At 31.9% G+C, this 27,330-nt stretch overlaps 4 protein-coding genes across 6 annotated transcripts; 1 reads left to right on the top strand and 3 right to left on the bottom strand.

Moving 5' to 3' along the window:
• Nucleotides 1–30: 30 nt before the first annotated feature.
• LOC106331364 (eukaryotic translation initiation factor 1A-like) lies at nt 31–1,119 on the top strand. 2 transcript variants are annotated; one of them, XM_013769699.1, is made up of 2 exons: nt 31–181; nt 528–1,119. In XM_013769699.1, exon 2 carries the CDS (start codon nt 533–535, stop codon nt 968–970), a length of 438 nt encoding a protein of 145 aa, XP_013625153.1. In that variant the 5' UTR covers nt 31–181; nt 528–532; the 3' UTR covers nt 971–1,119. The 2 variants fall into 2 exon arrangements, with proteins under 2 accessions (XP_013625153.1, XP_013625154.1); XM_013769700.1 differs by having other exon boundaries at nt 118–221.
• A 113-nt stretch (nt 1,120–1,232) lies between these two features.
• LOC106331363 lies at nt 1,233–1,932 on the bottom strand. The gene has a single exon (XM_013769698.1). It carries the CDS (start codon nt 1,905–1,907, stop codon nt 1,254–1,256), a length of 654 nt encoding a protein of 217 aa, XP_013625152.1. The 5' UTR covers nt 1,908–1,932; the 3' UTR covers nt 1,233–1,253.
• A 7,445-nt stretch (nt 1,933–9,377) lies between these two features.
• Nucleotides 9,378–12,964, bottom strand: LOC106331367 (protein PXR1). Of its 2 annotated transcripts, XR_001267899.1 has the most exons (3): nt 12,596–12,948; nt 10,349–11,181; nt 9,378–10,151 (listed from the first exon to the last, which is right to left on the bottom strand). XR_001267899.1 is itself a non-coding variant. In XM_013769702.1 (2 exons), the coding sequence occupies exon 1, from the start codon at nt 12,882–12,884 to the stop codon at nt 12,597–12,599; it is 288 nt and encodes a 95-aa protein (XP_013625156.1). In that variant the 5' UTR covers nt 12,885–12,964; the 3' UTR covers nt 10,950–11,181; nt 12,596. The 2 variants fall into 2 exon arrangements, 1 of the variants encoding a protein (XP_013625156.1); XM_013769702.1 differs by lacking the exon at nt 9,378–10,151 and having other exon boundaries at nt 10,950–11,181; nt 12,596–12,964.
• An 11,611-nt stretch (nt 12,965–24,575) lies between these two features.
• LOC106331356 lies at nt 24,576–26,090 on the bottom strand. Its single transcript, XM_013769691.1, has one exon. The coding sequence runs from the start codon at nt 26,014–26,016 to the stop codon at nt 24,787–24,789; it is 1,230 nt and encodes a 409-aa protein (XP_013625145.1). The 5' UTR covers nt 26,017–26,090; the 3' UTR covers nt 24,576–24,786.
• Nucleotides 26,091–27,330: the final 1,240 nt, after the last annotated feature.

The following is a 27,330-nucleotide window of genomic DNA, read 5'->3' as shown; positions in this document are numbered from 1 at the left end:
GAAATGAATGGCATGGTTTGGTAATAACACCTAAACCAAAGGGGTATTAAATTAACAAGCACCGACCCATGTCTAGAGCGATCGATAAAAAGGTATTTCGCAGCCGCACGGCTTCAGAAAAACGTTTGATCCAAATTCAAAGAGAAACAGAGGAATCTCCGAATCTTATCCCATCCAAGAGGTTTTCTTCTTACCTTTTCATTTCAGATCGCATCTTAGTGGTGATCCTCGTCTTCTATGTTTTTTTTCATTTCATCTCTTATAACTCTAGATTTAGGGTTCCCGGTCTCGTAATCGTTAATTGAATCGGCGGCGAAGGTCTATGTATCTCCCGATCGATCTTCGCTACCACTAATTATTACAATCAGCTTATCGCGATAGTGTTTGATTTTTGTTTCTTAGATTCTTCTCTAGGCCTTGCTCGTAATTGAATCTGATTCTGTTTTTTTCGTGTTTTTAAGACAGAACCTTGAACTGAATCATTTGTCTATTATTATTATTATTATTATTATTATTAATTTTATCAGATACCATGCCGAAGAACAAGGGAAAGGGAGGAAAGAACAGGAAGAGAGGAAAGAACGAAGCCGACGACGAGAAGCGCGAGCTCATCTTCAAAGAAGACGGACAAGAATACGCGCAAGTCCTTCGCATGCTCGGCAACGGAAGATGCGAGTGCATGTGCATCGACGGCACCAAGCGTCTCTGCCACATCCGCGGCAAGATGCACAAGAAGGTCTGGATCGCGGCGGGCGACATCATACTCGTTGGTCTGAGAGACTACCAGGACGACAAGGCTGACGTCATTCTCAAGTACATGTCTGACGAGGCGAGGCTTCTCAAGGCTTACGGTGAGCTTCCGGAGAACACTCGTCTCAACGAAGGTATCGTTGGTGATCTCGAAGAAGATGATGACAATGACGCTGAAGAGTTTGTCCACTTTGAGGACGAGGATATTGATAGGATCTAAGGTGTTGTTTGGTTTTTTCTTTTCTGGCCTGTATTGTCAATTTGAGACGCCTGACTTTTTGAGTTTACAGAAGAAACAGGTGGTAATACATTATTGTTGGATACTTTTATGTTCTTAGATTGGTTTGGGTTATTAGTTTCTTGTTGCAGTGATTAAAAGTTACCAAAATACAGAATCTATTACAACAAACGAAAAAAAGAGACGGAAAACTTTAAAATTCTCTAGTAGAATGTGAATATAGTAACTCTAAGCTGATAAATATACTCTAAAAACAATCACATATCTAAGAGGTAAGTAACTTCCGAGACTCTGATCTGATCCCAGCCTTCATCTTCCTGATGAACTCCTCACATTTCTTGTTCAAATCTTCCGAACTTAATAAGTTGTCATTTATCTCATCATCATCATCATCATCATCATGCTCATCTATTGTAATGACAGTGAGGTCTTTACCTCCATTGTCATCCTCAAAGACCATTATAACTTCTTCTTCTCTTAATAAATCAACCCTTTCTTCTCCGTCTTCTTCTTCTTTAGATACACACAGTTCTCCATTTAGTGCCACTACTCCTTCTCCTTTGGATACACGCTGTACTCCAAGTAGTGCCACTACTTCTCCCTCCTCTTTTTTGGATACACGCTGTTCTCCAAGTAGCGCCACTACATTCTTCATTTCTGATTTTCGCGTGTGGTTGATCCTTAGTTCTTCCGTTTCTTCAACGATGTTCATGGCTGTGCCGTGCAAAAGGGTTTTGAAATTCCCCATGATAAAGCCTACAATACCATTGCATAACAAGAACATGTACTTCTTGTCCACAAGGCTGATATACATGGAAAGCAAATGGAGACTTTGTTGAAGAGAGGAGACTAAAGAAGAGTAAGATAGAACAAGAGAGAAAATGGAAGCCAAGGCTATAATCTTAGCGACTATCTTCATCTTCTTCACTCCTCTTTGAACTGAGTTGAAGAATGGTGAATGAGAAACAAGTTTGGGAATCTATTACTCCTTTTATAGATTAGTGGATGGGTTGCGCTTGACTTCACTTTTTTTTTTTTTTTGGTTAAAACAATTTATCTTCTCTTTTGAAGCATTCAAACGCAACGCGTCTTGTTTTTCTTTTGGGTTTGATTATTTCGGATTTATTCATACGTTAATTTTTACTTAGTTTATGTTTTTTTATTAAGAAAACAACAATTTTTTTTGTGATGATAATTTTTTCAGTAACATTGGTTATGTCGGATTTGAACTTCTGTGATGGAGATGTCGATAATTATAAGTTTATAACACAAGCTCAAGAGCTACATGTCCTCATCTTTAGTTGTTTCGGAAGATTTGTTTTTGTAATAATACATAATGTTAAAGTATATATAAATAAAACATTCCAATGATGTACCATCTCATATAATTTCTTTAGGTGTTGACAAAAAAAGAGTAAATCAACAAAATTAAATATCACATGTTAAAATAAAGGAAGCATATGTTTAGGAAAGAAATCAGGAAAAAATTTCATTAACAATACTTTTAATTAGTTGTTTGTGGGTAAACAAATACTAAAATTAAAATGCGATCACATTTATTGTTATGATATTATCATGCAAATAAAAAAATTCATTAAAGTAATAATCTAGGAGATGGTCCAACTTAAAAAAAAAATCACATATAAAAAAAGTTGTAACTTTTGTTTTAATAGATAAGATGTTATTCCCAAATATTAAATAGTTTATTTTTTGCAGTTATAATTATTGTCAAAATTTAGAAAATATTTTTCTTCTAATAAATATGTACAATCGATCTGTTTCTTTTTTGTTTTGTTTGTTAAAGATGTTTCGGAGATGCATAATATGCACGACAAAATAATAAATTTATCTATAAATAAGCATTTTATATCAAATTTTTAAATTTTTTGTATGATTTGAATCAGTCCTGAGTGCAAACAATATACTATTCGTGAATTGTGATTTGTGATTTGTGACTTGGAAGGTTCTATATATTGTAAAGTCAAGTCAACTTATCACCTTCGAAGTAAATTCTTGAGTCCTTCAATTTTCTTCCTATGGGCCATGGGATACCTCTTTTGTTTTGTTTTGAAATGGTCACTAAAAACGCCAAAACTAAAAGACCATTGACTTGAGATATAAAATAAAAGCCAATACTACCTACTTGAGTTAGAGTTATAAAATAAAAAGCAAATACTACCTTTCCTAGCCTTGGACAATGAAACCGAGAACCAAAACCGAACAAAAAATTTGAAACCGAATTGATGTTAACATATATCTAAACGATTATTTATACCAAAAATAAAATAAAATCGAACCGAAACCCAATCGAGAACTTAATAAATGCCGAATTTCTAAAATACAGTTTATTACCTAAATATATTAGGATTCCTTGCAAAACCAACCCAAAACTCTTAACACAAACAAAACTAACCAATTTTTCAATTTACTGTATATTTTTATTTTCATCATTTCATCCCTAACATATCAAGTGGTTTACAAAAATACCATTATATATTTATTTTTGAAATTCAAGAAATATATCAAACAACTTTACCACCTTCATTTATTTATGAAATTGTCATTATCATTATTTTGTTAACAACCATAAACAACAACAAAGGCTTATCGAAATTTACTTCGGTCTTCCTTTATTCCTTAAACACACGACTCCATTATCTTCCATTTACCTCTAATTTTATCCAAAAAAAACTCTCAAAGTTTTTGTTTGGAAAATCACATTTTCATTAAATTTCTTTAAATTTGGGGACTATTGGTTATTAATGATTGGTATTTTTTACTTAGCTGAAGTTCGAATTTCCGGGTGATTGAAGGAGATAAACATGAACTCTTAGTGGATGTATGTAATTATTCGCTTGATTTTATTGTGTCAAGCAGACTTTGAGTAAATTCTAAAAGAAATCCAACAAAGCGTTCAACATGATGTCTTTAGAAAATCATAAAAATAGAACAAACTCTTTATTCCATTCTAATTTTTCAAGGCTTATCTCTACTTCAGATCTTTTCCTGTACACACAATACCAAGGATCAGCACACTTAACCATAAACCAACTCTCACATTCAATTATCATATCTCAAAGTGTAGTCTCATAAATCAGAAGTTGATCTCAATCAATTGACTTGGTAAGAAAAGGTAGCTTTTGAAACGGTTTAAATCTTAAAAATAGAAATGCTAAAAATAGTATGCATAATTTTTGTAAGACAAAGAACAATATCTGTATACAACTACATTTTTCATTGTCTTACCAGTACTAGATTGCATTATACTCTTAAATCAACTCAACTCACACATCACTTGAGAGATCTAACTTGACATACTTCTGTTTAGAGTCAGATTATGTTCGATCTTGTGTGAATGATTCGAGAATTAGATGCGATGAAACCTAAAGCAGAAAGTGTAAAGAACAAGAGTGATTTATTATCCAGTTCAGACGCAAACCGCGATCCTACGTCTAGCCGTCTGGCTGAGGTTTCTCCCCGGAAAACCCCCGAGACTCTCACCACTGTAGACTCTCTCTGTTTTCTCTCTTTGATACAATGTAATGTCTCACCTGAAACCACAATTGATCTCTCTTAGCTCTCGTACAAGATGACTCACTCTCAGGACCGGCTTATTAGGGGGGACAAGCGGTGCGACCGTCCCGGGCCCAAGCCCGTGTCCCCCGTATAATACTAATTAAGGGGCCCAATTGTTTTATAAATCTATATTTTTATAAATAAAAAATTATAAATATAATAAATAAAATTAAAAAGGGCCCAAATTATTTGATATGTATATAGTTTTATTTTCATTACAAAATATTACTGATTAAATTTTAAAAACATTTTAAACACTATCTACTTATAAATTTTAGAGGGTAAAAAAAAATATTTTTCGTCCTAGGGTCCTTAATAGCGTTGAGCCGGCGCTGCTCACTCTCCCCACTCGAGTCTCGACGTGACACGTCACTCTGCGTCCTTGTAACAAACTCTAACGGCCTAAACGGCTTCCCTTTGAGTCCGCTTTGACTCTGTTTAACAAAGACGAGAGAAACGACGACGCATTACACAAATCTCATTAAGCTCTAAACTAGACTCCTTAACCGGGCCCTCAAGCTTGGTTCAATTCAATCAGATCCCTCCGGTTATCATGATTGAATCCAGCGACTATATCAACCAACTTCCTTCGACAACATCTTTTGATCATTTTTCAAACCATACTCTCTCAAAACCATTGTGGTCTACAAATTTGAACTCTGCAATACAACTTGGGTTATCTGGAAGTTTCTTTTTCTTTTTAGTGATCAGCTCTTTTTGTCGTCTCTTTCATGTTTATATTATTTTCTTTCATGAAAATGCTTTTCAATTTTACTCAGAGCTTTCTCATTAATTTTTTACTTCCCAAGCCTTTCCTCACTCCATATGCCCATTTTCCGTTTCACTCTTTTATTTTCTCTCATCCCAATTCCAATCATCATGAGTTATTCCCCCTAATGCTAGCCATTGATGAACTCCTAGACTATCCTAGTGGGAGCTAATCATTGTCGTTCTCATTCAATCAAGATGTTGCATATGTTAGCATAATCTCAAGAACAAAGATTTAGCAGCTACGCTCTGATTGTTCTTCAATGCGTAGGTTTAGCTATGGTTTTCGGTACCCTGTTTGTTCCGGGTTTGTCGGTTTACCCGGACCATTAAGTTAGGTATTTCTTCTGATTTCATTTGGTTAAGGGTTTATTTATCAAGCCCACTTAAGATTTGGACAAGGCCCATATAAACATCAGAAAACACACAAAAAATCAATATATGAACCAAGAAGATATTTTTTTAAGATTGGGCCATTTTATTCAGATCTAGAAACTAATTAGACATTTCTTTTTCTAGTTCTTTCGAAAAACTTGAATTTATGGGACAATTAGGTGAGTATACAAATTTTAGATGGAAATTAGCAAAATGTGCATATTATCAAATAATTTACGAACAAGGAGATGGTAGAGGGAGTGTTACAAAAAAAAAAAAAAAAAAAAAAAAAAAAAAAGGAGATGGTAGAGGGTAATATGACTCCATTAACCTTCCGTAGCGCTTTGAATCAAATCACCTATTCCAGTAGCCGGTCATTTGGCCTTCATCTCACAACAACAATGACACTTTTTTTTTTTTTAAGTGCAAGTACAAAGTGTCCTGATATATTATTCCTACTGTTTATATATCAGATCAATTCCGAACAGCGGTTCTTAATGGGTTCACCATTAAGCCACCACACCGCCTCCATGATTCTCCATCTTCGTCAATCTCCGTCACGGCTCCAAGTCGGAGCTCTCCTCCACGCAATCCACCGCGAAAGCTCTGGAATCGCCCTGCTCAGCTCCACCGTATGGTTGTGTTCTTCGTAGCCGGCGGGATCGAGCCTCACCGTCATAATTAAGCCGAGGCGTTGAAGATCGAAGAGAAGCTTGGTCGGATCAACAATGGTGACTTTTAGACCATTTGCACATATGGCCCTTAAACTTCCGGCTATTCATGCTTTGAGCCCAAAACTCTTGAAAGTGCATATATGTCCTCACGACTCAACCCCTGGACTTTTGATTGTGCAATTTAACCCAAGCGAACATTCCCAAATCTGCGACATTTGTCCTGGATTCTTGTCTTCTTTCGTTTCTGCCCCAAAAGTATCTGATTTCCAACAATTACCTTCCAGTGTCGCCCAAAACTTCCAATGAGGCTCTCCAAACCTTAATGCACATAAATGAACAAATATATGCAACATAAACACCTAAATGCAATATAAAGTGATCATAATAAGCTCGGTTATGAATTTAAAACTCATAAAAATCACTAGATATCATTGGTCGGTGACTTGTATACAATTGAAACGTATAGGACTGCATACGCTGAAATCATAGCCCCAGTTGTGGAACACAAAAGCATAGAAATATTGTGGAGTGATGAATCAAGGAGCAAAATTGCGGTGAACCCACCAGCAAGCAGGAGGCCACCGGGAATGCCTCGTAAAAGCCGTATTTTATCATAATCTCAGTTAACCCATATAAAAAATAGTATAAGTTTGGTATTAGTAAAATATTTTTACCAAATAACTATTCATTAAGATTTAACTCAAGACTCCCCCACCAATATAGGCAACTTAATTGGAAACTGTAACCAGTTGAAAAAATGTCTACCCTAATTTATCACTAACCCCAAAATCTCATCCTTGGTTAACCCAAATGAGAAACATTTAAATTTGCTATTATTAAACTAAATGCTCCAAATAATAATCATTAATTGAATTGGTTCTCTACCTATTCGTTATTATGATTTACGTGTCACTATAACCCCCTTAGCAAAATGGTTAGAAATTATTTTCAATCATCCTAAAATCACAACCTCAACTAACCCAAATGGCAAAGGTTAAAATTTTGGTAGCATGAAAATAAATGGACCAAATACATACTCTTTATACATATGCTTCAAGTACTAGTAACTATTAATACAATAATTAGCACTAAACCCAAAATCACAACTTCAGTTAACCCAAATGGCAAATGTTCAAAGTTTGGTAGCACGAAAATAAATGAACCAAATACATACTCTTTATACATATGCTTCAAGTACTAGTAACTATTAATACAATAATTAGCACTAAACCCAAAATCACAACTTCAGTTAACCCAAATGGCAAATGTTCAAAGTTTGGTAGCACGAAAATAAATGAACCAAATACATACTCTTTATACATATGGTTCATGAACTAGTAATTACAAATACAATAATTAGCATTAAACCCAAAAACAAAATCTCAGTTAACCCAAATGGGAAACATTTATTGTTTGTTTGGATTATAATAAAGGGTTAATTAGGTGATTATACAAATTATGTGTGGAAATAATTACAAATACAATAATTAGCATTAAACCCAAAAACATAATCTCAGTTAACCCAAATGGGAAACATTTATTTTTTGTTTGGATTATAATAAAGGGTTAATTAGGTGATTATACAAATTATGTGTGGAAATTGGAAAAGTGTGTAACTTTTTAATAAATTGAATAACCATTAAAATTAAATCCCGAATAAGCAGCGATTAATCTAGGATTTTTCTACAACTCGCTAGGCCCATACCGACCGTTCGATTAACATCTAGCGCGATTCCGAACATGAATAAAAAGCCAAAGCTACTAGAGAAAACAAGCAAGGCAGGCAAATCAGAAGTTTCTCTTCAGCATCAGCGATGCTTTTATTACAGATTATAGTATTCAAGCTATTATTCATAAAACAGACAAAAAGATAAAATAAAGAACCTGCAAAACAAGGGGAAAAGATTCATCCATAATTTTCTTTTAAATGTATGTTTTTAATCAAGTAACATGGTATGTTTTTAGTTATAATATTCATAATATAAATGTTAAATATCCAGATATCTAATGTTGTATCCAGTTTTTAAATATTAATTTATATATATGATTGACTAAAGAAAATTTAATCCGGAGAAGTTTACAATAATATAACAATGAGTTTTTAGATATAAATTTTATATATTAACTGATTAATATTACCGACATACGATAACAAATCTGATTAAATATATATAATGACTTTGAATCAACAAATGGTTGTCGATCTATATACTTATTCTTGTGACATATCTCATTTTTAAATTAGTAGTATTCAAGATATATTTGTTAAATATCCAGGTATTTATTCTTCTATCCAGTTGTTTCATCCGAGAACACTATTATGCTCTGTCTCCATCGTCAACGACTCATTATGGCGAATCGCAGTCGTTGTGGCAATCCTCCGGAGCCACCAACTAAATTTAAAAGGACTAAACATTTGCAAAGAAAAAAACATCTCAGAGATCTCTATAATAATGCAATGGTACCCAACAATAAAACAAAACATATATAAGAATAACTCAAAATTCAGATCACAGCCATTTGTTGATACATAGATACATAATGAAGAATTAGCTGATACAAGTACGGTGTTCTTTACTACTTATTGCAAGTATTTCACAAGCTAGACAAACCTAAGTCCTTATTCTCGTATTCTAAGGGAAGAAATTAGTAACTGAACTATAAAGGATTCAGTGAACCCTAAATTTAAACTCCTAAACCTTGAATCTAGACCGTAAACCCAAAACTCAATTCCTAGATCCTAAACCCAAACTTTAGACCCTAAATCTAAGCCCAAAATCTAAACCCTAAACCCAAATTCTATACCTTAAATTTAAACTCTAAACCCAAACTCTAGAACCTAAGTATTGTTCTTTATTTTTGAAGCTAAAAGATCGATTTTTTTTGTTTTTTTCATCTCTTAGGTTCAATCGAAATCGTTGAATTCTGAATATGGTGCGTTTACCGTTAAAATGCTATCCAATAAAAATTTACCACTATCATATTCTGTTTAATCATGAAAAAAACTCTGACAATGTTAACACACAATGTTAAAACTCATGTGTCACATTATGCTATCCCATAAAATAAATCAACTTAAAAACATAATTTTTAAACCGGCTATAATTAACATTCATATTACAGATACAAAAATCATTTTCTGGTTATTACCGTCTTAATCTTAAGTATCTATTAATTTTCCAGTTATAATATGCATTCATAAATATTATTGTAGTTATTGTCAAACAAGACTGATCCAAAATATATATGCGGCTTTTAAATTACAAGACCAACTACTAGTCGTTTAGCATCCAAAATAAAGGGTTTATAGACAGTTTGTGTTTTTGAATTACTTAACATTAACATGCTCAACAAATTTTCAGTTAGCAAAAAATATTCGAATTAGATCAAAGCTAGCTTCAGTAAATCAAAGTTAGCAAATTTACGATTAACAAAAAGATTATCCGGTCGTTAATCTTTGTCGTCATCATTCCTCTTTAGATTAAAGTGGAACCCCTAACAATGCCGCCTTCAACCACCACAGCCAACGAGCTTCTTCAGCTTCCTCCACCGCACTCAAGCTCCCTTGCATCACCGAAAGGGAGAGCTGAAGTCGATACTCGAGATAGGTAACGACGACGGCGAGCTTGGAACCATACTTGTCCGACTCATCTTCTTCTTCTCCGACATATCTTCTTCTCTAACTTCTTAACTTCAGATTCTCATCACCGCACCACGCTTGACGTCACACCACCATTTTTCCTTCCCTTTTCATCATTATTTTCTTAGATCTATAAATAAAACAAAAAATCAATTGCCAATATTATAACAAGAGGAAGAGAAAGAGAGACCATACAAGAGTAAGGGAGACCAAATATTAACCATAAACAAACAAATGTTTGAGCATTGAACCAAATCAGATATTAACCTTAAACAAATAAGAGTCAAAACTCAAAACAAAGGGAGAGGGAGGAGGAGAGAGAGAAACCAGATTTGCTTAGTTCTGAGACTTGCGTCGCCTCGGAGACACAATCGCGTTTTCCTCTGCCATCTCTAGCTCTGGTTAGCCATGAAATTAGTATTTGTTGAGATCAGAGCTTTTTTTTTCAATAAACAGAGAACAAAAAGAGAGGAAACACAAAGATGAAAGATATAAGATTTGAAAAACAAGAAGAGAATATCATGTAAAATCTGAGATTGAAAACCGAGAGAATGTTAGGAAGATGAAAGAACGAGTAAGAGAAAGATAAACATTAAACATATGAACTCTCTAGTTTATTGCAAAACATTGAAAGTTTTGAAGAAAAAAAATTCACGTTTTTTCAGAATTAATGCACAAGTGTGTTTGTGTCAGACTTTTCTCTTCCTATACGTGACCGGCTACATAGGGACAACGTCATCATTATGAAAAATGGAATAGTACGTTCCGCCTAATTAAATAAGTTTTCATAGTTATCTACTGTAACTCTTATTTAAATGAAATCCTTTTTCCTTGGGTACTTTTTCTGGAAGTTATGATATTTTCTTTATTTTCTATGTTTTTAATTTTGGCAGGTATTGATCTTCTTGAGAAACAAATTTCAAAGCTAAATATAAAGTTAGGAAACTCGATTTTATTAATATAGATTACGATACATGAGGTTTATTTTTTTCTGACAAGAGAACATAAAACATAAGAGAAGAAAATGACAATTAAAAGAAAATTAGATAACAAAGGAAGACAGATGCACTCTTCTCTTTTCATTTACCCCTCTCTGTCAAGAGTGAGATGATAGGAACAGACAACAGCAGCATTAATAGTCCTCCTCACGTCCTCCTTACCTACCAATTACCAAAAAGGAAATACTTCAATAAATAACATATTTAATATAGACCCGACTTGATCAACTGAATTATAATCGCGATACTAGATTTTGACCCGCGCTTAGAAAGCGCGGGTTTGTTTGTTTTTCATTTATTAATCGAAAACTGATTTACAAATTACCATTATTTTTCATTTCGAACCATAACAATTGAGTTTTTAGGTTTTTATCATTTGTTTTTTTCTCTTCAAAATATGGTATTTGTTCGAAATATGGTAGCTGTTCTATAATAATGTTTGAGTTTTAAAATTTGTTTTCATATCTGACCTAGATTCATGTTTGAACCTATAGACCCGATACATTGTATATAATCCTGTTCGGATTTAATGAAAAATTTGTTAATTAAAAATCCGATATAACCCGGTAAAAACCTAAAAACTCACTATTAACCCGCGATCTGATACTATTGATCCGATAACAAAATATCTTATAGTACTTTTTTAAAAAATTGATTAAATTACTCATATATTTATTAATATTACATAAATTAGTGATTCGTTAGAATTTGATAAAATTTTATCATGTTATCTAAATAAAAAATGATAATATAAAATAACTTATTGATATGACAATATTAGTTTATTTTCGTTATTAATAACCTATTATAAGTTTGTGTTTGTATTTTAGATTTAAAAATTTATTTTAAGATAGTTTTTAAAATATTCTTGAACACTCGTAATTGCCATATTAATATTATGTATAAAATGACATTATACACTGAAAAATGATATTCAAATATGTATATGATATATGGTGTAGGATATACGATTTTGGTTTGTATTGAAAATATGTATAATATTCAAATGATCTATTTTGAATATTGATACGTATATTTAAGAAAATAATATTTTCATGTTTCTTAATTCATTTATTGTTCATAATATATTTATACTTATATTAAATTTAAAATTAATATATCTTTTAAATATATATATAGGCCTATTATTTATAGATCCATTTAGGTGTATCTGTAGGCCCAAAACCAAAAGACTTAAATGTCATTAATGAATTTTATTAATTCTTTGTAAAAATAAGGGTATTTTTGAGAAAACTGCAATTTTCATTAAGGATATAATTTGAGAATGATCCTCTTTTAATGGTATTGATTAGTTGATGTTCTTCTAACTTTTAAAAGAAAATAATGAAAATTCGTCGTTTTGAGAAAGTACTTTTAGAGAGGAACAGATACAATTTGATAAGGACGAAATCAATATCCAGTAAACCTACGATCTGTAATGGTAGTTGAGAAATAATAGATCTATAAGATGGTTGGGACACGAAAACTCAAATCCTTCAGACAATACACGTTTCAGTGATCAGATCTCCAGTTTCTAGATAAAAAAGTATAAAAATGAGAACAAAAAAATACAGACCTTAATCGCTGTCGCTGTCACTGCTGCTGCTGTGGTGACCATCATGATGATGTTTCTTCTCCTTCTTGTCCTTCTTCTTTTTCTTCTCACCGTCATGTTTGTGGTCTCCGCTGCTGTGGCCTTCTCCGCCTTGGATCTTGTCTTTGATCTTATCAACGATACCCTCCTTGTGCTCACCACTCTTGTGCTCGTCGGCGTGTTTCTTGTGTTCCTCCTTCTTGTGCTCATCTTCCTTGTTGCCTCCTCCGATGTGGAGAGCATCTCCGATCTTGTTGATGATTCCTGCCATATCTGATCTCTTTCTTTTCTACTAAATTTAATCACTCTTTTATGGGTGTTGTTGCTTTGATGATAAACTATAGGATCTAAAGGGTCTCTATTTATAGCCCAGATAGGTAAAATATCAGTGAATTATTTTGTCCAATTAGGTAGTGGTGACGCAGCGAAGATAAGATTTACATTTTCAATAGACGAAATTGATTCTTTATGGCAATTATAATTTGAATTATTGGTTAGATTATATTCCTTTCAAAAGTAAGAGGAGAATTGTATTCTCTTAGATATTTTCAACTATATACGTAGATATAAGGTGTATAGTACCTTTTTTGTCGGCAAGTATATATTACTTTTAGCTATGTCAGATTTAGGGAAAAATGTCCATTTCGACACCAACAATTTAGGTCGTGCCAAATACGAACAATTAATCAGTGTCAAATAAGATCTCAATTCAATTATAATTCTAAAAAATTACTCAAACTTCTTAAAACGTGCTTAAATCTACATTGAATCTAACAGAAGTTAGTCAATTGTTAACAAAATAAAACGACGTCGTTTTGATATACGAGTAAAAGTGTCAATTTCGACCCCTACACTCTCGGTCGTGCCAAATAGGATCCGAACAAATAGTCAGTGCCAAAACCGACCTCAACTTAATTATAATTTAAGAAAAACTACATGAACTTCTTAAAACCTGCATAAATCTACATTGACTCTAACAGAAGTTTGTCAACCGTTAACAAGATAAGACGACGTCGTTATGATATATATATATATATATATATTTTTTTTTAAAAAAAATATGTTAATTCCGGAACTCAAACCGTGCTGTGATACCCTTCTAAAAGGGCACACTAACAACTAGATAAAATTAACTTTTTGAAATATTATTACAAATTTGAAATAATATATAAACTACTATTATTCATCTTATCCAATTTAAAATTTTGGTGACAATTTTTTCTATAAATACATTAACATGTTTTTTATTTATCATATCTTTAATAAAATTATATCTTACTAAAATATAAATAATAAAATATTTATTATTATACAATCTTAAATATACATAAAAATTTGAATTTATTTATAAAATTTTCTTATATAATATTTTTAATTTTTAAACTTAAGTGGAAATTTTTTTTATTTTTCAAAATTAATATTATATATTTTGATATTTGTTCAAAAAATTAATATTATATATTTTGATATTTTGTTTAAATGTTAAGAGGTCTTTTACCTTTCTTTCACTAAGATACGTTGTACAAAATATTATACATATTAAACAATAACTAAAATATATAAAGTAATCACCAAAGTTTTAAATTGGATAAGATGAAGAAGAATAGTAGTTTATATAATGGGGAATTTCAATTTGTAATAATATTTCAAAAAATTACTTTAGTCTAGTTGTTAGTGTGCCTCTTTAAAAGGATATTCCGGGATGGGTTTGAGTCCCGAAATGAACATATTTTTAAAAAATATATATATATCAAAACGACGTCGTCTTATCTTGTTAACAGTTGACTAACTTCAGTTAGAGTCAATGTAGATTTAGGCGCGTTTTAAAAAGTTTGGGTAATATTTCTTAAATTATAATTGAGTTGAAGTCGTTTTTGGCACTGATCATTTGTTCGGATCCTATTTGGCACGATTGAGAGTGTTGGGGTCGAAATTAGCACTTTTCTTCGTATATCAAAACGACGTCATTTTATCTTGTTAACGGTTAACTAACTTCTGTTAGAGTCAATGTAGATTTATGCACGTTTTAGGAAGTTCAGGTAATTTTTTGTATTATAATTGAGTTGAGATCGTATTTGACACTGATCAATTATTCGAGTCGTATTTGGAACTACTGAAATTGTTAGGATCAAAATTGACACTTTTCCCGTAGGATTTACTACCAACATAAATATTTCCGCATCGCAATTTGTCATTGTCTTTTTCTTTCGGGGTCTGGACTTTAGACACCTACCAAATCTTAACAAAGTTGATGCTGAAATTTACTCTATTAAAATAAATCATTATAAAAATATACTATATACAGGTTTAGTATTGACCAATTCATCAGTAACTTAATAAATCCTTAAAAAAAATTCTATTTTATTAAAAAGAAACAGTCTTTAATTAACTTTAACCTTCTATTATATTTACAAAAAATATTTTTCAATTTATATTTATGCCTAGGATTTTATTAAAATAATAAATTCATTGGATTTGAAACTATTTTATTGTATTAATGTCGGTATATTATATTAATGATTCTACGAATTAACCTGGCCCCTTCCACAATTTTCCCAGTTAAAAGTAAAGGATAATTTTCAAAATACCCTATTTAGGATTTGAAATTTGATAATTGCATTTTCTATTTTAACTTTTGAAAAATACACTTCTTTAATTATGAATTGACCTTTTTACCCAAAATATAATTCGAAATTAATATACAAATTCTAAATTAATAAAATAATATCATTAAAATTAGATAAATATGTGTGTTGAGATAAATATGTTATTTTACCATTTAAATTTTACAATAACAAAGATAAACATGTGAATTATGACTTGTTTTGACTTTATCATGATGTTTATACAAATTTCTCTTTATTTTATTTTCTTCAACTTACATAAACAAATCACGTTGTTAAAAAAGAAAAGAAAGTCACGTTTGTCTCTACAAAATTTTCATCTTCTCTACTGGAGCCAAGTAAGTTCTAGCTAATATAATGTATTCGGATATGTGTTTTTTTTTTTATTTTGAATATGAAAAAGAATTGCACTGATTATTATTCATCGGTTTGTTCTTCTTTTTTCTCGTGTCATGAAAATCCAATAAATCTGTTTGAGACAATGATTTGATTCATGTATTTTACAATTTTTTAATTTATGTTGTTTATATAGAGATGGAGTACAAGATTCAAAAAGGAAGTAATGGAAAAAAAAAGGCAGAGAAAGAACAAACACATACCAACAGTTTAAAGTCACGTAAAACAAAAGGTGTTGCTTGCATTGAAGTCTTATCAAAGATTACTTTCATGTGTATATGAAAGAGTTGGAAGAAATTCTGAACAGTGGATTCACAAATAATTCTCCATTTTTAACGATTTTCTTTTAAAATATTTTTTTTAAATTGTTTAATAGGAATTGATAAATATTAAGATTGAGCAATTTGATAAATTTATATATAGATAAGTATATTTTTCAAAAAATTTAAACAAAGGTGTATTTTTCAAATTATATTCTTATTGAAGTGCATTTATCCAAATTTTTTCAAAAAGTAAACGGTTTATTAGTTAAACGCAAACTATTTTTCTTTCGTCCGTAAAACATTCTTCTATTGTCTAAACATCGCATATAACACTCGATTATACCTATGAAATTATGGAAATGAATTATTAAATTTACAAAATGCAACTATGAAACATTACGAGATGAAAACTTTTTATACTCTAATAACGACTACTAAAACGCATGATCTCGAACTTTTATTCTTTATGATATATTTTTTTTAAACGTGGGTTCCACAACTTTGTTTCATTAAAAAGATAAAATAAAACCTATAACCATTATTTATCTCAACAACTAATTAAGAAACCACGTGATTAGACATATCAATAAGGGCCGAAGCCCGTAGCCCGAATCCGCCCAGCCTTAGAAATTACCGGGCTTTGGCTTAGTTTTATAAGCCTAAAAAATTAGACCTTTCGGACTAAGCCTAATTAGTTTTTGGATATTTTGGGCCTAAGCCCGATTAAACTAGAGCCGGCCAGCCCATTTGGGTTTTGGATATTTTGGGCCTAAGCCCGTTTAAGCTAGAACCGGTCCGAAAATCCAAAATTTTATACTTTAGCTTAAATGTTATCATTTTTGGAGTCAAAACCATTATGAGTACTGATATATTATTTTAATATTTTTATCCAAATTCTAATAAAACAAATATTAAAGTTGTTAATGATTTTTATTGTTTGATCATTACATTTTAAATTTTGCAAATCTACCTTCGTTTTTTATGTATAACATGTTTTTTTTTTCAAAATACAAAGTATGAACGTCTAACCATGTTTATCATAAATTTTGTTCTTTTATATTTAGTTTTAATTTACATTTGTTTATTTAAATTTTATTAAAATTGGTTTGTTTATAATATTTTTTAAAGCATACGAAATAATAAAACTTTTTGTGATGAAAAAGAAAAGTTTAAATTCACTTTATATTTTAAAACAAAAAAATGAAACTGTATTTTCTTTAAAAAAATTCACATGTATTAAATCGATGGAAATGACAATGACAAATTATTTTTCAAAAAGCAAAAAAAAACCAGAAAAGCCTTATAGCCCTATAAGGACCGAGCCGAATTTTGAATTTTAAACCCAAAATATTTCTGGACCAGGCCGGGCCGGACTCAAATATTTACGTGCTTAACGGGTTTGGACCGGGCCGGGCCAGCCCGAATTGACACCCCTATAGGTGATGATTTGCGCTTTGCCCAAAGTGAATGGATTAAAAGAGTTATAAATATAGTTAATAGATATTAAAAAGACAAAAAGTCATAATGACAAATAATACATGTTATATAACACAATGCCACAACATTTGATATATATATCATTGAAAAACAAACAATTTGAGCTTTCCGAAAAACCGGAATATCCAAATTAAATAAAAATAATTAAATTAATAGTGATAGTCTTCTTAATAAACTGATATGTTATAGTTTTGCACAATTTTAAACTGCTTTGCTGAGTTCTTAAAAATTGTGGTTGAAAAATGTAATTTGAAAAATAATAATAGTTTCCAAAAGTGAGATATTTGCGTCAGAAATAAAAAACATGAGCTATTATTACATATGAGCCTCTTGTAATTTTAAACCTCTTGCGCGGGGTGAGTTTACAAAAAAAATTATACATTTATGAGAAAAAGAAAAATGATATGTTAGTTGGTTTGTTGTATATCATATATTTTGTAAATAATATTTTATAAATTGGGGGGGGGGGGGGAAATTAATTGCAATTGGGATCGTGGAGCTTGATTGAAAAAAACTAAAAGACAACTCACCAGAATTTGGAATTTTTAAAAAATGTTTTCACATCATTAAATGGAAATTGTTAATGTAATAAAATATAAATACATAATAGATAAGTAAAAAACTATTATTGTTAATTCTGGGCCAAATCATAAGGCAACATATTTCATCAGCCCAATTTTGTAATATGATAATATTGAGGCCCAATGTTATAATCCACTTACACTTTCCATATACACAATTAACCAATTTTTTTTTCTTTTTTTTCTGGAATATACCATATCTTTCGTCTTCCATTTCGTCGCTTCGGAACTAACGACAGTCAATTTTTCTTCGAACCTGCATGCGAAATGAATTCACCTTCCACAGATCTTCAATGAAATGAATCGAAGGTTCTATGTACTCTAACGAGTTATGTATTAGCTCCGTCAATCAAAAGCTATAAGGTTAGTCTCATTGTTTTGTCCACAAAGATCTGGATTATCTGTTCATAATTGATCGAAGTTTGATTCATTTCACATCGACAACAGCATTGATAGACATTATTGCTCATGAGAATAGGTTTTTGTTACGTTACTTGTTTGTAAGAGGATGAGGATTTATTTGGTGCTAGGCATCGTTTATATAGGAATATTTTTAGGTTAACATAGGCGAAATTTTTTACATTAACTGAAACGGAATCCACATATTGTATTTTCCATATGTATCGCAAATTTAATTTCTATGTAAGACTTGCTCCCAAAGTTATCGTGTTTTAAATACAAAATTAACTTATTTTTAAGATAAGCGCTTGCTTACGAAGGCAAAATAATCCCCTTAATATTTTCTACCTCTCATACGGAAAGTTGTACTTTTGATTTCTCATATTAACATCACAGCATTCATGAATCTTCCTTATCTAACTTGACATTAATTATGATACAAACTTTGGATGCTGAATTGATGAGTAAGGAAAATATATTGTATATTTAATAAACCCGTTCAAATACGACCAAAGCTTCAACCGTTGAATAATAAATCATAATTATATATTGCTTCAACCGTCTGTATTAGTTTTGTTATCAATGGTGCTGAGAACTTTAATATTATAACCCGGTCTGATTAAGGGTATCGGATTTGGACCCGATTCAATGTATATATAAGCATACTTTAAATTTGCCATATTGACATGAACATATTTCTATCAAACACATAAATACCGTATATAGATACACTTTGCGCGGGATAAACTTCATTTTTTAAAAAGCTCCTTCGAAAAAAACATACAACCAGCAATGACGAACAGACATGTTGTGTTAGTAGAGAAGCAGAACAACAGCAGCACATCTTTCTACTACAAAAAGATTCCATCGAATACGACTTGAACTGAACCAGCAACCATGCCAGCACTATGAAAATACTTTAAAGGAGTTATATTGACATAAACATATTTATATCAAACACGTAAAGCCCGTATATACATTTCTTGTATATGTAAATAGTGAAAGCATTGAACTGTGTTTCTCATAATATGAATTGTGTTCACCAACTTTAAAAGGACTACTAATAACTATAAGACACATACTAAATTGCGAACAGATTTTAACCATACGACACTTTACATAAGCTCCATCGGAAATAACAGACACACATAATTGGCGAACAGATTTTAACCATAAGCTCCATAGACTACGACTCGAACTAAATTGCGAACAGACACACAACAATGGCGAATGTCGAACAGACACACAGCAGGACCTATTTCTACGACCAAAGCAGAACACCTATTTCTACGACCAAAGCTCCATAGACTACGACTTCAACTGAACCGGCGTCGTTCGCTCAATTGTATGCAACGTCATGATTTTAACCATAATATACATGACTGTCCGTATAAATTAAAACTTGTATTTTCCTAGGACAATTATTTTTAGACTATTCTCCAACGATACTTCTTAAAAACATGCCACATCAGCAATTTTAAGCTCTATATAACTGCCACATAGGACTGGAATTTTTTTTAATTCTTACAAAATTTAGATTATAATTTTTTAAAAGATCCTCAATTAATATATAGGAGATACAACATATTACTCGTGATAAACCCCTTGGCGAACAAACAAAGTTCCACAAACTCAGTGAGTCTTTTTTGTCTTTCATAAATCATGATTATTTTGGTTTACGAGTTAGGTAATCTATTCTAACTCAAGGGTGTAAAACTATAATGTTTTATTGGGTTTTTAATATTTTTTTGATGTTCGATTAAAGAATACGAAATAACAATGGGTAATACCGAATATAAAACATCGTTTTAGAAAAATACTCGATTGGTTTTAGTTCATTTATATTAAACCAAACTAATTCTAACCTTTAAAATTAAATTAGTTCATATATATTAAACCATCGACACAATTAAATCATAAAAATCCCTAATTGTTCGCTTGCAAATCAAAATTTTGGAAAGTATTATATGCAACAGATCAAAAAATAGAAAACAATATGAATCATTATATCTGCCTTAAACTAAACCGGATTGCATTGATTAATTTGACTAATTATTCGTTTATTACTAGCATTTATGATCATTTCTTAATCAAAAAGTTTTGGTGCTTAATTTAAGGGATTACATCTTCTCTATTAAAAGAAAAGTACTATTTTTATCTACTATTTTGAAGTCTACTAGGTCCATCTATTAAAATATCAAAAACATTTATATCTATCTTAATTACTAAATTAAACATGTGAACCATATCTCTTATATAATTACATTTAACTTAATAATAAACTATATTTACCATTGACCACTTACTCTTGCATACAAACGATTTATTAACATTATTTACTACAAACATTACCCACAAACTAAGCATCTCTCGATTGGTAAACATAAGCCAAATTTAAAAGTTTCTTGAACATGATATATCATATCATTTAGTTCTCGCGGGTCATAACATAAATTTCATCTCATATTGTGTCATCATAATATTAAGTCCCAATGATCTCGAGTTCTTTTAATTATTTTTCCCTATATCAAAAGCTTATTCCTTTATCTGTATCAGCATAGATAGAAGACGACTGCTCTTAATTTTTAACATCGGTTTACTTAGTTTATTTTCCAATCCAACTGTTTAAAATCAAAACAAAAATGAAATATGTTTAGTCGACTGATATACCAATATATTCATAAAAACAAATGTTTGACAACCACAAATTTTACGGTAACATCCAAATATTTGAACAACTGAAACTTCATTCAAAATTTTAGCAGAAATATTCTTTAGCATCCTTTCCTGCTTCAAAAAAAATTGTCGATTTAAATTTAGGAAATCCACTTTATGATTTCTTCATGATAAGATAACTAAAAAACCAATACTTATATATTGGTTAACAACCATATCTAACCTATCTATAATCACAACTAGCTAATAAAAGTGGCAATCTTCTCTATTAAAAGAGAAGTACCATTTTTATCTTCTATTTTGAAGTCTACTAGGTCCATCTATTAAAATATCAAAAACATTTATATCTATCTTAATTACTAAATTAAACATGTGAACCATATCTCTTATATAATTACATTTAACTTAATAATAAACTATATTTACCATTGACCACTTACTCTTGCATACAAACGATTTATTAACATTATTTACTACAAACATTACCCACAAACTAAGCATCTCTCGATTGGTAAACATAAGCCAAATTTAAAAGTTTCTTGAACATGATATATCATATCATTTAGTTCTCGCGGGTCATAACATAAATTTCATCTCATATTGTGTCATCATAATATTAAGTCCCAATGATCTCGAGTTCTTTTAATTATTTTTCCCTATATCAAAAGCTTATTCCTTTATCTGTATCAGCATAGATAGAAGACGACTGCTCTTAATTTTTAACATCGGTTTACTTAGTTTATTTTCCAATCCAACTGTTTAAAATCAAAACAAAAATGAAATATGTTTAGTCGACTGATATACCAATATATTCATAAAAACAAATGTTTGACAACCACAAATTTTACGGTAACATCCAAATATTTGAACAACTGAAACTTCATTCAAATTTTTAGAAGGAATATTCTTTAGCATCCTTTCCTGCTTCAAAAAAGATTGTCGATTTAAATTTAGGAAATCCACTTTATGATTTCTTCATGATAAGATAACTAAAAAACCAATACTTATATATTGGTTAACAACCATATCTAACCTATCTATAATCACAACTAGCTAATAAAAGTGGCATGGTCTTCTACAATCACGTAAAATTGAATATTCTTTGACAACATACCAGAGATTTTTATTAGTTACGAAAACCCTAAGCATTTGGTCTACACCTATATATATATAGAGCACATCGACATTAAGATCTACACAACTAAACCAAACAAAAATGTCTTCAAACAAGAGTATTTCCTTAGTCAAAGATGCTATGTCTTCAAACAAGAGCTTCACCTTGGTCAAAAACGTGAAGCCCTATAGAGATGGTTGGCGTGTGCAGGTTAAGTTGCTTCACTCATGGAAGCAACACACCAGTTTTGGTGGTCATTCATTAGAGTTGGTCTTAGTCGATGTCATTGTTTAAGCAAACCAATACAAAGAAACAAAAAATATTCCTTGAAGATAATAACCTAAAATAAGACTGTTTCAACTCAGAAAACTGTAAAAGCAGAATAAACATGATAATTATGATCTACCACAAAAAAATTTGTTCCTAATGCAACGAGAAACAATACAAGCTCCGTAAAAGTGAGCAAACGAAACAAAAGTAATGATTCACTAAAATATCACACTAAATATTACCAAAACAATTACTCAGTACAACTGTAAGCAGACGATCAAATTATATTAACAGTTTAACTAGAAGAACTGAAATATATTCAAAATCAAAAACCAATGAAAAAAAGAAATCTATAACCTAAAACGAAACTATTCATACAAAACAGAGTAATAAAAAGTTTAACCTTTGCTTTACTCTTGATTTCGGTTTTCCTCTTCTGTAAATTGATTCAGTTGGTCTTCTCTATCAATATGAAACCCATCAGACACATAGATAATAACAACGTCAATCCAATCCAAACAGCTTTGTTTGCTTTAACATCTTAAGCGAGAATTGGTTAAGCAAGAACATCAAAAGATCAAAAGAATCCGTACCTTTTTCAACCGATTTCACAATGTATAGCACCTTTGGTAACTGGTGAAAAGATTTAACAAGAGATGATTTCCTGATGGATCGTGAAGGATGAAACAACCCCTAACTTTTCCTTTGTTTCTGGTCGATGACAATTTTTTTTTAACGTAACACTAACTGATTTTTTTTCTTGCGCTAATTAGTTGACCTTTAAAATGGGCCATGCAGTTAAAATATGCAAATGGATAATCTGAGACAAAATAGCCTAATATCATTTGGTCCATTATGAGAATATTATTTTTTGAGCAAAATGAGAGTATTATTTGTTTCAAAAAAAGAATTTTTTTTGTTTGCTATTAAGAGAAGGATAAATGTGAATTATAAAAATAAATTAAAAAATGTATGCGGTCCGGGTTAAAAAAACCTTAAGAGTGTTGTAATTGTGAATATATTTGTTATATACAATAAATGGTGATATATATTCATTTGTAAAAATCTAAATTAAATTTCCAACAATATTTTTTCTTAAATATATATATTGTGATCATTTATATAACCATACTAATTTGTACCATTCATAAACAATGTATACAAATGATCCATCTTATCCTTGATCCATAAATAATATAATATATCACTTATTTATATATCAAATGATAACATAATATGATTTACACAAACACAAGCAACTTAAAATTATAAATTAAGATAACACCCGCGCATCTGCGCGGATCCGAGCCTAGTACAACTTAAAATAGACTTACTTTTTGAATGTACTCGACAATCAATCAAGATTTCGTTTACAATATAAATTTTATAGTCCCAAATGACATGTTTTTTTATACGACATATAACTCCCAACTTGGTGAGTCACGTACCAGATCGATAACAAAGGAAGACAGATACACCTCTTCAGATAGACACCTCTTCTCTTTTCATGTATCCTCTCTATCAAGAGTGAGATGAAAGGAACAGAGACAACGGCAGCATTAATTGTCCTCATCACTTCCTTACCTACAAATTAAAAAATAGTTAATAAATAGCATATTTAGACCCGACATAATCAACTCAATTTTCTTTTGCCGACATCTTTTTTGTGTCGACCTTGATCAATTCAATTTTAATCACAATATTAGTTGATGTTCTTTTATTTTTCTGAATAATTTAAAAAAAAAAAGAAAGTCTGTCGTTTGAAAAAGTACTTTCGATTCCTATAATTTCGAAAGAGAAACAAATACATATTGACGGACAATTGATATTGATATCAACACTCAAAGCGTGAAAAAATTCCAACTACGACATTAATACGGCTTGTTTTTGAAGATCTCTTCAGCTCATGTCCAACCCAACCTAGACCAAACATGATTTCAGACGGCAACATGGTTTGAATTCGCAGCGTATCGTGCTAGACTTCTTGGCTAACCGTTCAGCCCAACCTGATGAATAATTAGATTATCGGACTTTTGTTTCACCCTACTATTTTAACTCGTGTTCGAGCATTATCAAAACCGACTTCTCCTATGTAGAAGTTGAGAGGTGGTTGTAATAGCGGCCGGAAGATTAACCAAACCATCACAGCTAACCCAGTATACTGTAAGTTACCTGACTAATCACACCATCACATGTCTACACTTTTCTAGTCTACCAACATTTGAACTGTTTCAAAGACTTAGAAAAGATTGCTAGAGTATACATTGCATTCCAGAGATTTATAGATAAATGCCTGCTTCCCATTCTTCACATCTTATAGAAACAAAACATCCCTTGACAAAGCCTTTGTAATCTAAGAAACATGACCTCCGGTGAAAACCGCCATCAACTCAGCCACAAGCTTCTTATCATCACCATGCTTCATCACATACCTTTTCAAAAACGCATGGTCCGTACACACCAAAACAGAGCCAAGCGAAGGAAGCTCACTTCCTAGCAAACCTTCCGACATTAGAGCTTTGATTACATTACACCTCGGGATAGTCCTCTTCTCCAAGTTGTATCCAAGCACCGTAGGGTTCGAAACCAAAGACTTCACAGGCCAATTCATATCCTTCACAAGAAACTCAGTCTTCCTCTTCACCAGCTCAGCAGAATAGTTCAGACACTGAGGATGGCACTTGACCAACACCGCAAACTCATCTCTCGTGAACCCAAGGCCTAGATAGGCTTCGATGGAGTTCAATACGTTCTTCTCCGAGAGCGGTAGAAAGCTCGGATTCTTCTTGAACATCTCCCACACATCTCCCTCAGAAAACCCCAACTTTCCATAAAAACTTAGCTTCTCTTGTATCGTCTTGTCGCTCAACTGGTAATGCATGCGAAGAGCTTCAACAAACCTAAACGTGGCGGGTTCGAAACCCATCTCAACGACTTTTTTAAGAGTTTCTTCAAACTTTTCTTTCCCACAACAGACGTGGTGATTGGAGATGAGCAAGGGGAGAAGCAGCCTCTGAGGCACTCCCATATCTCTCAAAACTAATACGTTCCTTAGTTTGTTCCCCTGCGCACTGCCCTCCGGCAAAGAATAATAACTCTTGTCTGCAACTACAATAATCTCTCTGACGAAATCGTAGTACCTGCTCAAAGCTTTGTCCTTTTTGATTCCCAAGATCTTAGGGACTTTGGTGAGGATCTCGGTGAGCTCGGAGGTTGAAGCTCCTCTCGAGGTTAAAAACCGGAGCTTGGGAGCGAGTGATGACTCAGCATCTTGTAAGAGAAGCCGTGGATAAGTTTTAATGATGGTGGAGATGTGAGAATCTGTAAACCCGTGACTTCTGAGAAGAGCGAGAACAGAGACTAGATTACAACCCTTGTCTGTGGTCCAGATTGATTCGGCGAGTTTGGTGGTGAAGCCTAGAGATTCGACGAGGTAAGAGACGGTAAAGCTGTTACCTTTTTGGGTATCTTGAAGGCTCACATCGCTAGCGGAGGAGAAGGCAGATGGGTTTAGTGAAACTCTAAAGTTAAGCCATTTGTGCAACTCCAGTGGCTTTCTTCCGCGGATTATGAGAGAAAACATGAAAGTGAAATGCGATAATCTAAAAGAGCAGACGAGAAGGAACCGACTAATAAATCTCAGAAATTTCGTTCAAGTTTAAGTCGTCGACAAGTGACCCTAATTTTCTTTATGATTCTGACATTTCCTGAACTAGTGTGCTGGGCCGTAATTGGGCCTTGGTACGGCAAGCCGGCAAGGAACGAGTTTGGTGTATTTGGATTGCTAAAATTGTTAAGCGTAGGCATACATGTTCCGATGTCTAATCGGCTTTGGTTCGGGTTCAATCGGATTTCAGTTCCAAGGGAGTATGAAAATTTTCCTAATTCGTATATTCTTAAAGTGTTTCGGAATTGGTTTGAGTTCTCTTGAGCTCAGTTCAGATATTTTAACACATTGCAACCGGCTGAACGCATCTTAAATTTCTTCTAAATCCAAGGTTTATTTTGGAAATATGTTACAGATTCCGTCACAGGAGTACAATGAATACAGTCTTACAACGGTTATATCATGAAATTCTTGAATCACGATTGCCTTCACACTATTATGTATTTTTTAAAATTATGAAAGATAATCATCTAGATTCCATGTTTGTTTTAACAATGATTTATTATGATATTACAATTATGATATAAGAAAGATTACATAGACGATTCGACAACCGATAATACTACCTGCCTTACGAGGACTTACGCCTAACTGCATCACATGAGCCGTCTTATGAAGATCCACGCTTGACTAGATTTACTGGCACCATGTTGAAGATCTTTTATAAGCCCTTCAAGGTATTTATGCTCTTTTGGCCTGATGTAATATTAAGCCATTAATCAAAGGTATCATTAACCATCTTAAAATAGGATTCTCTCTTCAAAATTATTAGCAAGTATTGCAGGAATATTAAGTTGCTTCTATAATTTGTTCCAATGTAAACAAGAACAAAAAGAAGAAAAATTAGAAAGAAAAGAAGTATGAGGAGCCAAATGGGGAAGCGGATAAACAAGTTGAGACCAGCCAAAGTTCTTCAGACTCGAAAGCTCAAAATGGAGCTGTTAAGAATTCCTATATCTTTATTTTAGAATGTAACGCAGACATGTCATTTGTCAAATATATTAGAAATTTGAGTTATTATTCATAATCATTATGTCACAAAGTCAAGAAGTCGTTATGTCATCTCACTACAAGAAAACATCGGTATTCTGACGGACATTCCGACGGAAAATGAAATCCTCGGAATTTCCTCGGAATATACCAACGGAATTCCGAGGAAACATCAATCCGTCGGAATATTTCGAGGAAATTCCGACGAACTAGTGATCGATCGATGCGTTTTTGGACATA

Source organism: Brassica oleracea, chromosome C3 (assembly GCF_000695525.1).
Source record: "Brassica oleracea var. oleracea cultivar TO1000 chromosome C3, BOL, whole genome shotgun sequence".
Classification (NCBI taxonomy): Eukaryota; Viridiplantae; Streptophyta; class Magnoliopsida; order Brassicales; family Brassicaceae; genus Brassica; species Brassica oleracea.
This window is presented reverse-complemented; position numbering and strand designations above follow the sequence as displayed.